At 42.8% G+C, this 14,062-nt stretch overlaps 1 protein-coding gene across 2 annotated transcripts in view; it reads right to left on the bottom strand.

Moving 5' to 3' along the window:
- Positions 1-3,852: 3,852 nt before the first annotated feature.
- The window catches only part of LOC129838233 (potassium voltage-gated channel subfamily D member 2-like), a 200,380-nt gene continuing 190,170 nt past the window's right edge, over positions 3,853-14,062 (bottom strand). Inside the window, exons 6-7 of one of the 2 annotated variants that reach the window (XR_008756839.1) lie at positions 10,130-13,668; positions 3,853-10,027 (exon numbers count right to left, since the gene is read on the bottom strand). Coding sequence is in view for 1 of the 2 variants with exons in the window: in XM_055905034.1 (XP_055761009.1) it covers positions 13,491-13,668 (178 nt within the window). In the remaining variant the exon portion in view is untranslated. Of the gene's footprint in view, positions 13,669-14,062 lie in introns of both variants that reach the window. The other variant, XM_055905034.1, reaches the window with a different exon arrangement.

Raw genomic sequence — 14,062 nt, 5'->3', positions numbered from 1 at the left:
AAGAGGAGGATGGATGGAAGGCCCTTCTGTCTCGCTCTCCCTCCCTCCTTCTCCTCCCTCCTTCCCTCGCTCTGTTTGCTGCTTGACAATGTGAAATATGATTTATGAAAGAGGGAAAGTCGTGTAGCCCCGCTGTCACAGTGGGTTACAAAAGACATTGTTTTCTTGCTGGTTGCTCTCTCTCCACTCCTCTCTGCCTCCTACGTGAATTCACTTATTTATCCTGGTGGGATACGTCTGTGTGTGTGTGTGTGTCTGTGTGTGTGTGTGTGTGTGTGTGTGTGTGTGTGAGAGAAACAGTGTGGTGTACAGACAGTAAGCCTCTTCATTCCTCTTGTCTAGCACATACAGTACCAGTCAAAAGTTTGGACACTAACTCCAGTGTTTTTCTTTATTTTTTATTATTTCTACATTGTAGAATAATAGTGAAGACATCAAAAGTATAAAATAACACATATGGAATCATGTAGTAAGCAAAGTGTTAAACAAATCAAAAAATATTTTATATTTTAAACTCTTCAAAGTAGCCACCCTTTGTCTTGATGACAGCTTTGCACATTCTTGGCATTCTCTCAACCAATGAGGAATGCTTTTCCAACATCCTTGAAGGAGTTCCCACATATGCTGAGCACATGTTGGCTGCTTTCCCTTCCCTCTGTGGTCCAACTCTTCCCAAACCATCTCAATTAGGTTGAGGTTGGGTGTTTGTGGAGGCGAGGTCATCTGATGCTTCACTCCATCACTCTCCTTCTTGGTCAAATATCCCTTACACAACCTGGAGGTGTGTTGGGTCATTATCCTGTTAAAAAACAAATGATAGTCCCACTAAACGCAAGCCAGATGGGATGGCGTATTGCTGCAGAATGCTGTGGTAGCCATGCTGGTTAAGTGTGCCTTGAATTCTAAATAAATCACTGACAGTGTCACCAGCAAAGCACCCCCAAACCATCACATCTCCTCCTCCATGCTTTACGGTGGGAAATACACATGCAGAGATCATCAGTTCACCTACTCTGCGTCTCACAAAGACACGACAGTTAGAACCAAAAATCTCACATTTGGACTCATCAGACCAAAGGCCAGATTTCTACCGGTCTAATGTCCATTGCTCGTGATTTGTGGCCCAAGCAAGTCTTTTCTTATTATTGGTGTCCTTTAGTAGTGGTTTCTTTGCAGAAAATCGACCATAAAGGCCTGATTCATGCAGTCTCCTCTGAACAGTTGATGTTGAGATGTAACTGTTACTTGAACTCTGTGAAGCAATTATTTGGGCTGCAATTTCTGAGGCTGGTAACTCTAATGAACTCATCCTCTGCAGCAGAGGTAACTCTGGGTCTTCCTTTCCTGTGGCGGCCCTCATGAGAGCCAGTTTCATCATAGCGTTTGATGTTTTTTGTGACTGCACTTGAAGAAGTAATGATGGACTGTCATTTCCTTTTGCTTATTTGAGCTGTTCTTGCCATAATATAGACTTGGTATTTTACCAAAAGGAGCTATCTTCTGTATATCAGGCCTACCTTGTCACACAACTGATTGGCTCAAACGCATTAAGAAGGAAAGAAATTCCACAAATTAACTTTTATCAAGGCACACCTGTTATTAATTAAAATGCATTCCAGGTGACTTCCTCATGAAGCTTGTTGAGAGAATGCTAAGAGTGTGCAAAGCTGTTATCAAGGCAAAGGATGGCTGCTTGAAGAATCTCAAATAAAAATATATTTTGATTTGTTTAACACTTTTTTTGGTTACTACATGATTCCATATGTGTTATTTCATAGTTTTGATGTCTTCACTATTATTCTACAATGTAGAAAATAGTAAAAATAAAGAAAAACCCTGGAATTAGTAGGTGTGTCCAAACTTTTGACTGATACTGCAGATATATCAGGCCTACATCCCTTTCCCTCTGTTCTTAGTCTCTGTCTAATTGATAGAGATCATGATATTTTGCTCTCTGGATTTAGTTTTGAGTAACAGTAGAGAAGTCATGGAGAAAGGACTGTCTCAATCCCACAAGTCTCTTTGGAGACAAGCGGGTCACTGCTTTAGGACAAATTCACAGTTGACATGGGGACAGAGGGATACAAACACATACTCTCTTTCCCTCCCTTTCTCTCTCCCCTCCCTTTCTCTCTCGGTGTACAGTAAAAGGAGCCAGCGGCAGAAATAAAACCATTACCCTCTGACCCCTATGTAAAAATAGCAGGGGCAGAAATAGTCTGTGTGCTGGCATGCTGCTTGGGTAATTCCCGCTTCAGTTTTCCCCCTGATGCATGTTATCTGCAATGCACCTAGGGAAGCTGATGTGACCATACGTTCTCGCAAAACATCTCAATTACTAACTCCCTGATGAGATATATGGTAATACAGATAGACAAGTGTGCGTGCACACACACACACACACACACACACACACACACACACACACACACACACACACACACACACACACACACACACACACACACACACACACACACACACACACACACACACACACACACACACACACACACACACACACACACACACACACACACACACACACACACACACACACAGGCAAAGATGGACAGACAAATACACACACACAGGCCAACTCCCTTATGAGAAATATGCTAATACAATCACAGTGCAGAGAGAAATTACCCTGGGAGATAGACTCTCCTGCTCCATATTGTATGGCTAAGATTGGACAAGACTGCACCCCCTCACCCCATCATGTCCCCACTCACAGCTATAGGACTATCATTATACAATGTCTTCAGAAACACCCCTTGACTTTTCCCACATTTTGTTGTGTTACAACGTGTGATTAAAATGGATTTCATTGTCATATGAACAATCTACACAAAATAACTCCGTAATGTCAATTGTGCGACATTTGATTGTACAACATTTGCCATTATTCTTTTAAAAGTTCTTCAAGTTCATTTTCATTTTCAGGTCACCATTTTCAGGTCATGTCATAGGTTTTCAAACAGATTTAAGTCAAAACTGTAACTCGGCCACTCAGGAACATTCACTGTCTTCTTGATAAGCAACTCTAGTGTAGATTTGGCCTTGTGTTTTAGGTTATTGTCCTACTGAAAGGTGAATTCATCGCCCAGTGTCTGGTGGAACGCAGACTGAACCAGGTTTTCCTCTAGGATTTTGCCTGTGCTTAGCTCCATTCCATTTATTTTTTATCTACAAAAAACTATACAAGCATACCCATAACATGATGCAGCGACCACTATGCTTGAAATATGGAGAGTGGTACTCAATAATGTGTTGTATTGAATTAGCCCGAAACAAAACACTTTGTATTCAGGACAAAAAGTGAATGGCTTTGCCACAGATTTTACAGTATTACTTTAGTGCCTTGTTGCAAACAGGATGCATGTTTTGGAATATTTTGTATTATGTACAGGCTTCCTTCTTTTCACTCTGTCAATAAGTTAAGTATTGTGGAGTAACTACAATGTTGTTGATCCATCTTCAGTTTTCTCCTGCAGCCATTAAACTCCGTAACTATTTTAAAGTCACCATTGATTGGCCTCATGGTGAAATCCCTGAGCGGTTTCCTTCCTCTCCGGCAACTAATCCATTTTAAATTCAGCCTGTAACACAACAAAATGTGAAAAAGTCAAGGGTTGTGAATACTTTCTGAAGTGTATACATAGTGTATCAACAGCAATATGTGTTCGTTGGTGCAGAAGATCTTGCAGATACATAGAAATATGTGGGTATACAACCTAGCGTATAAGCAGCAATACAGTACATTATACATTGGTGCAAAAAAACAAACCTTACATTGACTTTGGAAACATCTAAATGTTGATGTCAAAAGAAGACAACCACTTATATAAGTATTTTAATAGGACAATGATTTATTCTATTTACTCATAGACACTACACCGGACTAAACAATTGAATTTCATTTTTTTAATATCTTTTCAATAATTCATATACACGAGCTGTAACAGATCAAAAGTAATCGTCATATAATTATCATTTTAATTTCCTCAATTTACATAATCTCATGTACAAGACCTAAGTACACTCCTTTACCCCAAAAGTTTTTCACTTAGCCATGGAAACTGAAAGACAGAGGCTGTATCCCAAATGGTACCCTGCTCCCTATGTAGTGCACTACTTTTGACCAGAGCCGTATGGCCTTCTGTGCCCGGGTCAAAAGTAGTGCACTATATAGGGAATAGGGTGCCATTTGGGATGCAGACAGAGACAACGCCTGCCCTTGTGCAACACTAAACTCAAAGTTCTCCAGCAAACGCATGCATTTTCTCAAAGAATCCCTTTAGAACAATATTAAGCCGGTTCTTAAAATGCGGTGGAGCAGAAGGCTAACTAAAATAAGACACTAGAACCTTCGGTGTAAATGATTTTTAAAAACGACTAAACCATGATGATTTTTACTACACCAAAGAACAATTTACAGCACATGTGCACTAGCAACAGTTGTAATTCTTTTTTCTTTTTACATGAAAAAAAAGACAGTTATAATTTTATCAACATCATTTGATATTTTAAAAAATATGTATTTGCGTTTCTCTATTGCCCCCCTCCCACTCTCTCTCCCTCTGATACAAAGCATATCTTCACCAACAAACAAAAACATTGTTGCATATGTCACATCATAGTCAAGCAGTGATGGTGGGGTGGACAGGTTTGGGGGCGGGGCGGTGGGAAAGGGGCGGGGGTTGGAGCAGGGGGTGTGGCATTCGCTTCAGCAGTCTCAAGAGCCACGTTCAGTTCAACGACGTCAGCCATCTTGGAAAACATAAAAGTGTAAAGAAAAATATCCATCGTCATTAGGAAAACGACAAGTTCTCGATTAAACCTCCCGAGATCTCACAGCTGAGAAATATAATATTGTTAAATCAGCTCGCTGGATATTAAAGTGTCATTCAATGCATTTGCACTGATTTCGTTGCACTGATTTGGAATGGTTACAGGATTCCATCCCCGCCAAGTGCTGAGAGTGTTCTAGCTACGATGATAGCTGAGCCCTATCAGTCACGACAAGATAGAATTATCATAGAGTCAAACCCCAACAGCTCAATAAACATATCAGTCAATCATGTTTGGTAGACTGGTACAGGAGCTTTCTTTACACTATGAATTTCATTTCCCATAACAAACCTCCATTTGGTGGTAAAGTATGGAGGCTTGTGTGGTACAAATCAGGAACAAAACAAACTTCATACTGTCTGTAGCAAACCAACATGCACTTCAAATGAACAGAGACCTCCAAAATAAAAGTCTAATCACAGTTTTATCCTCATATTCAGAAGAAAATCATCTTTGTATCAAAATGGAATGGACTCAAATATCTGTGTGTTCATATAAGACCTCTTCTAGTCCCCTCAGTCAATCGGCTTTAGCATGTCCACGATGCATAAAACAAGACAAAACACAACACTGGAGTTTGGATAAATTCCTCAATGTATCTATAAAAACCTCAATAAATCCTCAATAAAGAAACAATAAACCCATTTCAAGGTCAGGCATCATGTGGGTGCTGCTTTGAACGACAAACCACGACAAATGAAGAAGTCAACTCTGGTGGAGAGAGGAGGATAGTTTCAAAATGGCAGCAAAGGTATTCAGTATTCACAATGGCCGTTCGGTTAGAGAGGACAGGACGGACAGGAGAGGAACAATCATCTCTTTCACACAAGTAGGTACACAAGTAAGTCAGCTCTGAGAGAAAGGGAGAGTGTGATATGCTAGATCACCAATATATACAGCACACACACTGAGGACTCAACCCTTAATGCTCATGCTAATGTCACACATACACATACTGGTGAGAGCAATGGGGTCATGCACACACACGCACATGCACGCACGCACGCACACACACACACACACACACACACAAAAAGCCCTGCCCATACACACAGTAGCCCTCCCTATTTATTTTACTATGCTTGTGGGGACCAAACCATTGATTCCCACTCAAAATCATATTACCCTTAACCCTAACCTTAACACTGATTTGCAATATACAGACAGAGCAGAAGTTGCAATAGGTCTGTGCAACCCAAGGTTTGATACCAGCACAAACAGAAACCCTCTTAAACCTAACCTTAACCTGAACCCTAACCCTAAATGTAACCCTAAACCTAACCCATAAAATAGCATTTTAACAAATTCAGGACATGAAAAAAGTCCAGATTTTCAGAAATGTTTTTGTTTTCCTTATCAGGCCATTCTGGTGAATTGTTAGGACATTGTGATCCTGATAAGGTTGGAAACCATGCACACCCACACGCACACACTTTTCAGGACTTTTTTGGGAGTAAAAATGTATTCCAATTCAAAATCCTATTTTCCCTAACCCTCATTCAGAGTATGTGAGCGGAGTTGAGCTGTAGGAAATCCCGCTCATCGCTCATTGAGCTCCACATCAGCCATTGGCTAGGCCATCAGAAGCTAGATAAAGGCATTGGCCATTCAACTGTATTAGGTCAAAATATTGGAGTGACAGTGGAATCAACCAATCACATTTTGACTTAATGGGTGGGACCGTTTTTCCAAAATGTATGGAAATTTCTGCCTTCTTGAAGGCCCAACAGCGCATTAGCAAGCGGTAGTTTTCCCACGGTCTAGCTAGCTACCTTTTGTTGTCAGCTAGTTTGCAGCAGCTGCAGCAGGTGTTATCAAAGAGGAGGTTGTTGCTAATTTGTTAGCTTCTCCCTTTTCAAGAAAACGTTCAACAAGTTACGTTTCAAATGATCATCTGGTGAGTGAAACTGTTTTTAATTGCAGCGCGTTTGCTGTTGTTAAGTCATCCCTTAGAAAATAACTTGTGTGTGAAACATTGTTGCATTTAAAGTGGAACTGACAGCATTTTAGCAACATGAAATCTTATTCAAATCTGTTCATATGAACCCACAGGAAGAATGACACTTTTTAAAAAACATTTTCTGACAAGCGATCACATTTTCATAAATTCTTAGAATGTTTGGGAGTTATGTATACTAAGATATTTTTGACATTTCTATATAGCAATATAGAGTAGGGATGCGGCCGTGCATTTGGACAATGCAGTAAATAAAACAGTAAATCAAATTGAATAAAAACATCTGTCTTGTCTAGGACCTGAGTCTACACAGAGGTTCACCACTGTACTAACCTGTCACACACTGAAGACCTATAGGTTCACCACTGTACTAACCTGTCACACACTGAAGACCTATAGGTTCACCACTGTACTGACCTGTCACACACTGAAGACCTATAGGTTCACCACTGTACTAACCTGTCACACACTGAAGACCTATAGGTTCACCACTGTACTAACCTGTCACACACTGAAGGTCTATAGGTTCACCACTGTACTAACCTGTCACACACTGAAGACCTATAGGTTCACCACTGTACTAACCTGTCACACACTGAAGGCCTATAGGTTCACCACTGTAACCTGTCACACACTGAAGGCCTATAGGTTCACCACTGTACTAACCTGTCACACACTGAAGGCCTATAGGTTCACCACTGTACTAACCTGTCACACACTGAAGGCCTATAGGTTCACCACTGTAACCTGTCACACACTGAAGGTCTATAGGTTCACCACTGTACTAACCTGTCACACACTGAAGGCCTATAGGTTCACCACTGTAACCTGTCACACACTGAAGGTCTATAGGTTCACCACTGTACTAACCTGTCACACACTGAAGGCCTATAGGTTCACCACTGTACTAACCTGTCACACACTGAAGACCTATAGGTTCACCACTGTACTAACCTGTCACACACTGAAGACCTATAGGTTCACCACTGTACTAACCTGTCACACACTGAAGACCTATAGGTTCACCACTGTACTAACCTGTCACACACTGAAGACCTATAGGTTCACCACTGTACTAACCTGTCACACTGAAGGCCTATAGGTTCACCACTGTACTAACCTGTCACACACTGAAGGCCTACAGGTTCACCACTGTACTAACCTGTCACACACTGAAGACCTATAGGTTCACCACTGTACTAACCTGTCACACACTGAAGACCTATAGGTTCACCACTGTACTAACCTGTCACACACTGAAGACCTATAGGTTCACCACTGTCACACACTGAAGACCTATAGGTTCACCACTGTACTAACCTGTCACACACTGAAGACCTATAGGTTCACCACTGTACTAACCTGTCACACACTGAAGACCTATAGGTTCACCACTGTACTAACCTGTCACACTGAAGGCCTATAGGTTCACCACTGTACTAACCTGTCACACACTGAAGGCCTATAGGTTCACCACTGTACTAACCTGTCACACACTGAAGGCCTATAGGTTCAGCACTGTACTAACCTGTCACACACACACTGAAGACGTATAGGTTCACCACTGTAACCTGTCACACACTGAAGGTCTATAGGTTCACCACTGTACTAACCTGTCACACACACACTGAAGACGTATAGGTTCACCACTGTAACCTGTCACACACTGAAGGTCTATAGGTTCACCACTGTACTAACCTGTCACACACTGAAGTCCTATAGGTTCACCACTGTACTAACCTGTCACACACTGAAGACCTATAGGTTCACCACTGTACTAACCTGTCACACACTGAAGGCCTATAGGTTCACCACTGTACTAGCCTGTCACACACTGAAGGCCTATAGGTTCACCACTGTATTAACCTGTCACACACTGAAGGCCTATAGGTTCACCACTGTACTAGCCTGTCACACACTGAAGGCCTATAGGTTCACCACTGTACTAACCTGTCACACACTGAAGACCTATAGGTTCACCACTGTACTAACCTGTCACACACTGAAGACCTATAGGTTCACCACCGTACTAACCTGTCACATACTGAAGAACTATAGGTTCACCACTGTACTAACCTGTCACACACTGAAGACCTATAGGTTCACCACTGTACTAACCTGTCACACTGAAGGTCTATAGGTTCACCACTGTACTAACCTGTCACACACTGAAGACCTATAGGTTCACCACTGTACTAACCTGTCACACACTGAAGACCTATAGGTTCACCACTGTACTTACCTGTCACACACTGAAGGCCTATAGGATCACCACTGTACTAACCTGTCACACACTGAAGACCTATAGGTTCACCACCGTACTAACCTGTCACATACTGAAGAACTATAGGTTCACCACTGTACTAACCTGTCACACACTAAAGACCTATAGGTTCACCACTGTACTAACCTGTCACACACTGATGGCCTATAGGTTCACCACTGTACTAACCTGTCACACACACACTGAAGACCTATAGGTTCACCACTGTACTAACCTGTCACACACTGAAGACCTATAGGTTCACCACTGTACTAACCTGTCACACACTGAAGGTCTATAGGTTCACCACTGTACTAACCTGTCACACACTGAAGACCTATAGGTTCACCACTGTACTAACCTGTCACACACTGAAGACCTATAGGTTCACCACCGTACTAACCTGTCACATACTGAAGAACTATAGGTTCACCACTGTACTGACCTGTCACACACTGATGGCCTATAGGTTCACCACTGTACTAACCTGTCACACACTGAAGGTCTATAGGTTCACCACTGTACTAACCTGTCACACACTGAAGACCTATAGGTTCACCACTGTACTAACCTGTCACACACTGAAGGCCTATAGGTTCACCACTGTACTAACCTGTCACACACTGAAGACCTATAGGTTCACCACTGTACTAACCTGTCACACACTGAAGACCTATAGGTTCACCACTGTACTAACCTGTCACACACTGAAGACCTATAGGTTCACCACCGTACTAACCTGTCACATACTGAAGAACTATAGGTTCACCACTGTACTAACCTGTCACACACTGAAGACCTATAGGTTCACCACTGTACTAACCTGTCACACACTGATGGCCTATAGGTTCACCACTGTACTAACCTGTCACACACACACTGAAGACCTATAGGTTCACCACTGTACTAACCTGTCACACACTGAAGACCTATAGGTTCACCACTGTACTGACCTGTCACACAAGGTTCACCACTGTACTAACCTGTCACACACTGAAGGCCTATAGGTTCACCACTGTACTGACCTGTCACACAAGGTTCACCACTGTACTAACCTGTCACACACTGAAGACCTATAGGTTCACCACTGTACTAACCTGTCACACACTGAAGACCTATAGGTTCACCACTGTACTAACCTGTCACACACTGAAGGTCTATAGGTTCACCACTGTACTGACCTGTCACATACTGAAGACCTACAGGTTCACCACTGTACTAACCTGTCACACACTGAAGACCTATAGGTTCACCACTGTACTAACCTGTCACACACTGAAGGCCTATAGGTTCACCACTGTACTAACCTGTCACACACTGAAGACCTATAGGTTCACCACTGTACTAACCTGTCACACACTGATGGCCTATAGGTTCACCACTGTACTAACCTGTCACACACTGAAGACCTATAGGTTCACCACTGTACTAACCTGTCACACACTGAAGGCCTATAGGTTCACCACTGTACTAACCTGTCACACACTGAAGGCCTATAGGTTCACCACTGTACTGACCTGTCACACAAGGTTCACCACTGTACTAACCTGTCACACACTGAAGACCTATAGGTTCACCACTGTACTAACCTGTCACACACTGAAGACCTATAGGTTCACCACTGTACTAACCTGTCACACTGAAGGCCTATAGGTTCACCACTGTACTGACCTGTCACACACTGAAGACCTATAGGTTCACCACTGTACTAACCTGTCACACACTGAAGACCCATAGGTTCACCACTGTACTAACCTGTCACACACTGATGGCCTATAGGTTCACCACTGTACTAACCTGTCACACACTGAAGACCTATAGGTTCACCACTGTACTGACCTGTCACACACTGAAGGCCTATAGGTTCACCACTGTACTAACCTGTCACACTGAAGACCTATAGGTTCACCACTGTACTAACCTGTCACACACTGAAGACCTATAGGTTCACCACTGTACTAACCTGTCACACACTGAAGACCTATAGGTTCACCACTGTACTAACCTGTCACACACTGAAGACCTATAGGTTCACCACTGTACTGACCTGTCACACACTGAAGGCCTATAGGTTCACCACTGTACTAACCTGTCACACACTGAAGGTCTATAGGTTCACCACTGTACTAACCTGTCACACACTGAAGACCTATAGGTTCACCACTGTACTGACCTGTCACACACTGAAGGCCTATAGGTTCACCACTGTACTGACCTGTCACACACTGAAGGTCTATAGGTTCATCACTGTACTAACCTGTCACATACTGAAGGTCTATAGGTTCACCACTGTACTGACCTGTCACATACTGAAGACCTACAGGTTCACCACTGTACTAACCTGTCACACACACACTGAAGGCCTACAGGTTCACCACCGTACTAACCTGTCACACACTGAAGGCCTATAGGTTCACCATTGCAGAAACATGTCTATAATAGATATAAAGGCTGTTAACATACTGTCTTAATGTTTCCAGAAAGAAGTGTATATGTTTGGCCTGGTGAAGTGGTTTTATGTGCTGACTGAATAGAAGCTGATAATTATGAGTTTATTTACTCCGCTGGTCTCAGGAAGAAATGAAATGAGTCCTCACTGTCCTAGAATAAGTCAAGACCGAGTACAAATGTATCCAAGACTGATGAACTCGAGACTCGAGTTCTACAACACTGATACATATTCTAAATAGGTCAGGAGCCAGACATGGAGCCTAAGAAGGAATGGAAATGAATTACTTAGGCTACATTATTTCAATTATTTCGAGGCTATAGCCTACAAAGAAATACTTTGTGAAGCATCTGCGAGTGCTACACACTAGGCTGGTAGGGAGTCAGGGACATTAAGCGCTCAGCATTTAAACAATATTTTGTTGTATTGAATCTTTATAGTCTATAAATTGCGCATATCAGCTATGACTTACTTGGAATTAAATACAAATTCAATGAAAAATGCCAATCAAAACAGAAAGCTCCTTGAAAGTTGGAATATGCCAGGCCTATTGGGACAAATCAATTGTGTTGGATTGTATAGATAATAGAGCAAAAATGAAGGAAACTTTTAAGCGATCTGATTTTTAGTTGATAAATACTTTGCTACAATGACACACTTTAATTAGCTACCCACCTCGTTCCTTTCTGTTAGCATGTGCATGTAGTAAGCACACCATCATACTTTCGAGATATGTCTCCTTTCAGATTCCACAATGATTATTTAGTTACATCACCACACTCCCTCTCTTGCTCTTGGTCCTCATCTTTGTAAGTCACCTTGATTTTGCACCTGTGTGTTTTATCAGTTTCTTTATGAAAATATTTAGTGAACTCCATGACAGTAGTTGAAGCAAGGGGCTTGACTAAAAACGCATGATTGCCCGGGCACGCCCTGAGCTCGTGAAGTGAGCGCTACTGCAGCGAAATTGAAGCAGGCGAGAAGGATGATGCTCCAGCCTTTGGGAATCTCGCTCTGAGCTTCAGTCAAATTGGGCACTCCTCCACTCCACTCACATACTCTGCCCTTAACCTAACCTTAACCCTAACCTTAACCTCAAACCTCTAACCTTAAACCTTAACTCCTAACCTTAAACTTACCTAACCCAAACCATAAACCTAACCCTTAAGCTTGAAATTGGATTTGAACAAATTCCGTCCCGACTTTTCAAAAATGTTCTTGTTTTCCTACCTTGTCAGGACATTTTGGTGACTTGTCCGGACATTCTGGTTCTGATAAGGTAGGAACATATGTACACACACATATGCACACACAGTGCATACACCCCGTGCTCTCCTTTTTGTCAAAATATTTTAAATGTCTTTTTCTTTTCTCTCCTACTCCACACATTTCAGAACATACAAATATACATCTCCTAGTCAAAATCACTGCCTTAACAAACAATAAAAACCAAAACAAATTCCACCTCCCCCATTTCAGTTTTAAGACATCACATTTAAAGACACACAATATAGAAAAAATAGTTATGGTAAGTTTTCCCTTGAAGAGTGTTTGGAAGGAGTAGCTGCAGTTAGTTAGTTAGCCAGGTGGCTAAATGCTCTCCATTTGTGTGTTCGTTGCTAGGCGCTCATCTCAGTCGCCACGGCAACACAGTCTCTCCCCCACCAACAAATCCAAGGCAGGGCTTTGTGCTGCAGCTTTACACTGCAATGTTATTTCACCACAAGAGCAGACGTGTAGTAGCTCCGTGTAGGAAAACAAAAAGGGTCCTGCAGCCTTAGTTTGCCCCCTCTAAACTGTTCCCCCTAACCAGCACACCTCCCTTTACCCCCTCCTGCAAACGCCATTCTCTGATTGGAGCAGGGAAGGGCCTCGCTTCTCTATCTCTCTCTATCTCTTTCTCTCTCTCTCTCTCTCTTCATCTTAGGATTGCCATGATGATGATGGTGGGGGGTGGGGCGAGGGGACTAGAGGGCGGACACCCTGACGATGTTGGCCTGGGAGTAGTCTGGGGAGGAGGCGGAGCCGTCGTCCTCGGGCCTAGTGACTGGCGGCATGGGCAGCGTGATGATGGCCGCCGTGATGTAGGGTTGCTTGCAGTTCAGTGGCACTGTCTCCTCAAACTTAGCGTTTAGACTGGAGCGACTGGAGATAGATAGAGGGGAGAGAGAGGGGGGAGGGAAGGGAGGGCGGAGAAAATGCGGAGAATTGAGAAAATAGGGGATGACAAACAGGAAGGCAGGAAAGTACAGAAAAAGATGGAGAAAATCAGTCAGACATAGAGAAGAAGAAGAAGAAGAAGAAGAGGAGGAGAGGTGAAAAAGACAGGGATAGAGAGAAAGAGAGGATGTCCAGCCAGAGAGAAAGTGATCCAGTGTTCAGTAACACAGAGAGATAAGACAACTGTCCATTCCATGGCCAGGGTTCCCAGACCAGTCGGACCACACATACACCAGACACCATGCCACACAAACACCATGCCACACAGACACCATGCCACACAGGCATCATGCCACACAGACACCATGCCACCCCAGAC

This window comes from Salvelinus fontinalis, chromosome 39 (assembly GCF_029448725.1).
Source record: "Salvelinus fontinalis isolate EN_2023a chromosome 39, ASM2944872v1, whole genome shotgun sequence".
Classification (NCBI taxonomy): domain Eukaryota; kingdom Metazoa; phylum Chordata; class Actinopteri; order Salmoniformes; family Salmonidae; genus Salvelinus; species Salvelinus fontinalis.
The sequence above is the reverse complement of the archived record's forward strand: the minus strand, read 5'-3'. Positions and strand labels throughout refer to the sequence as shown.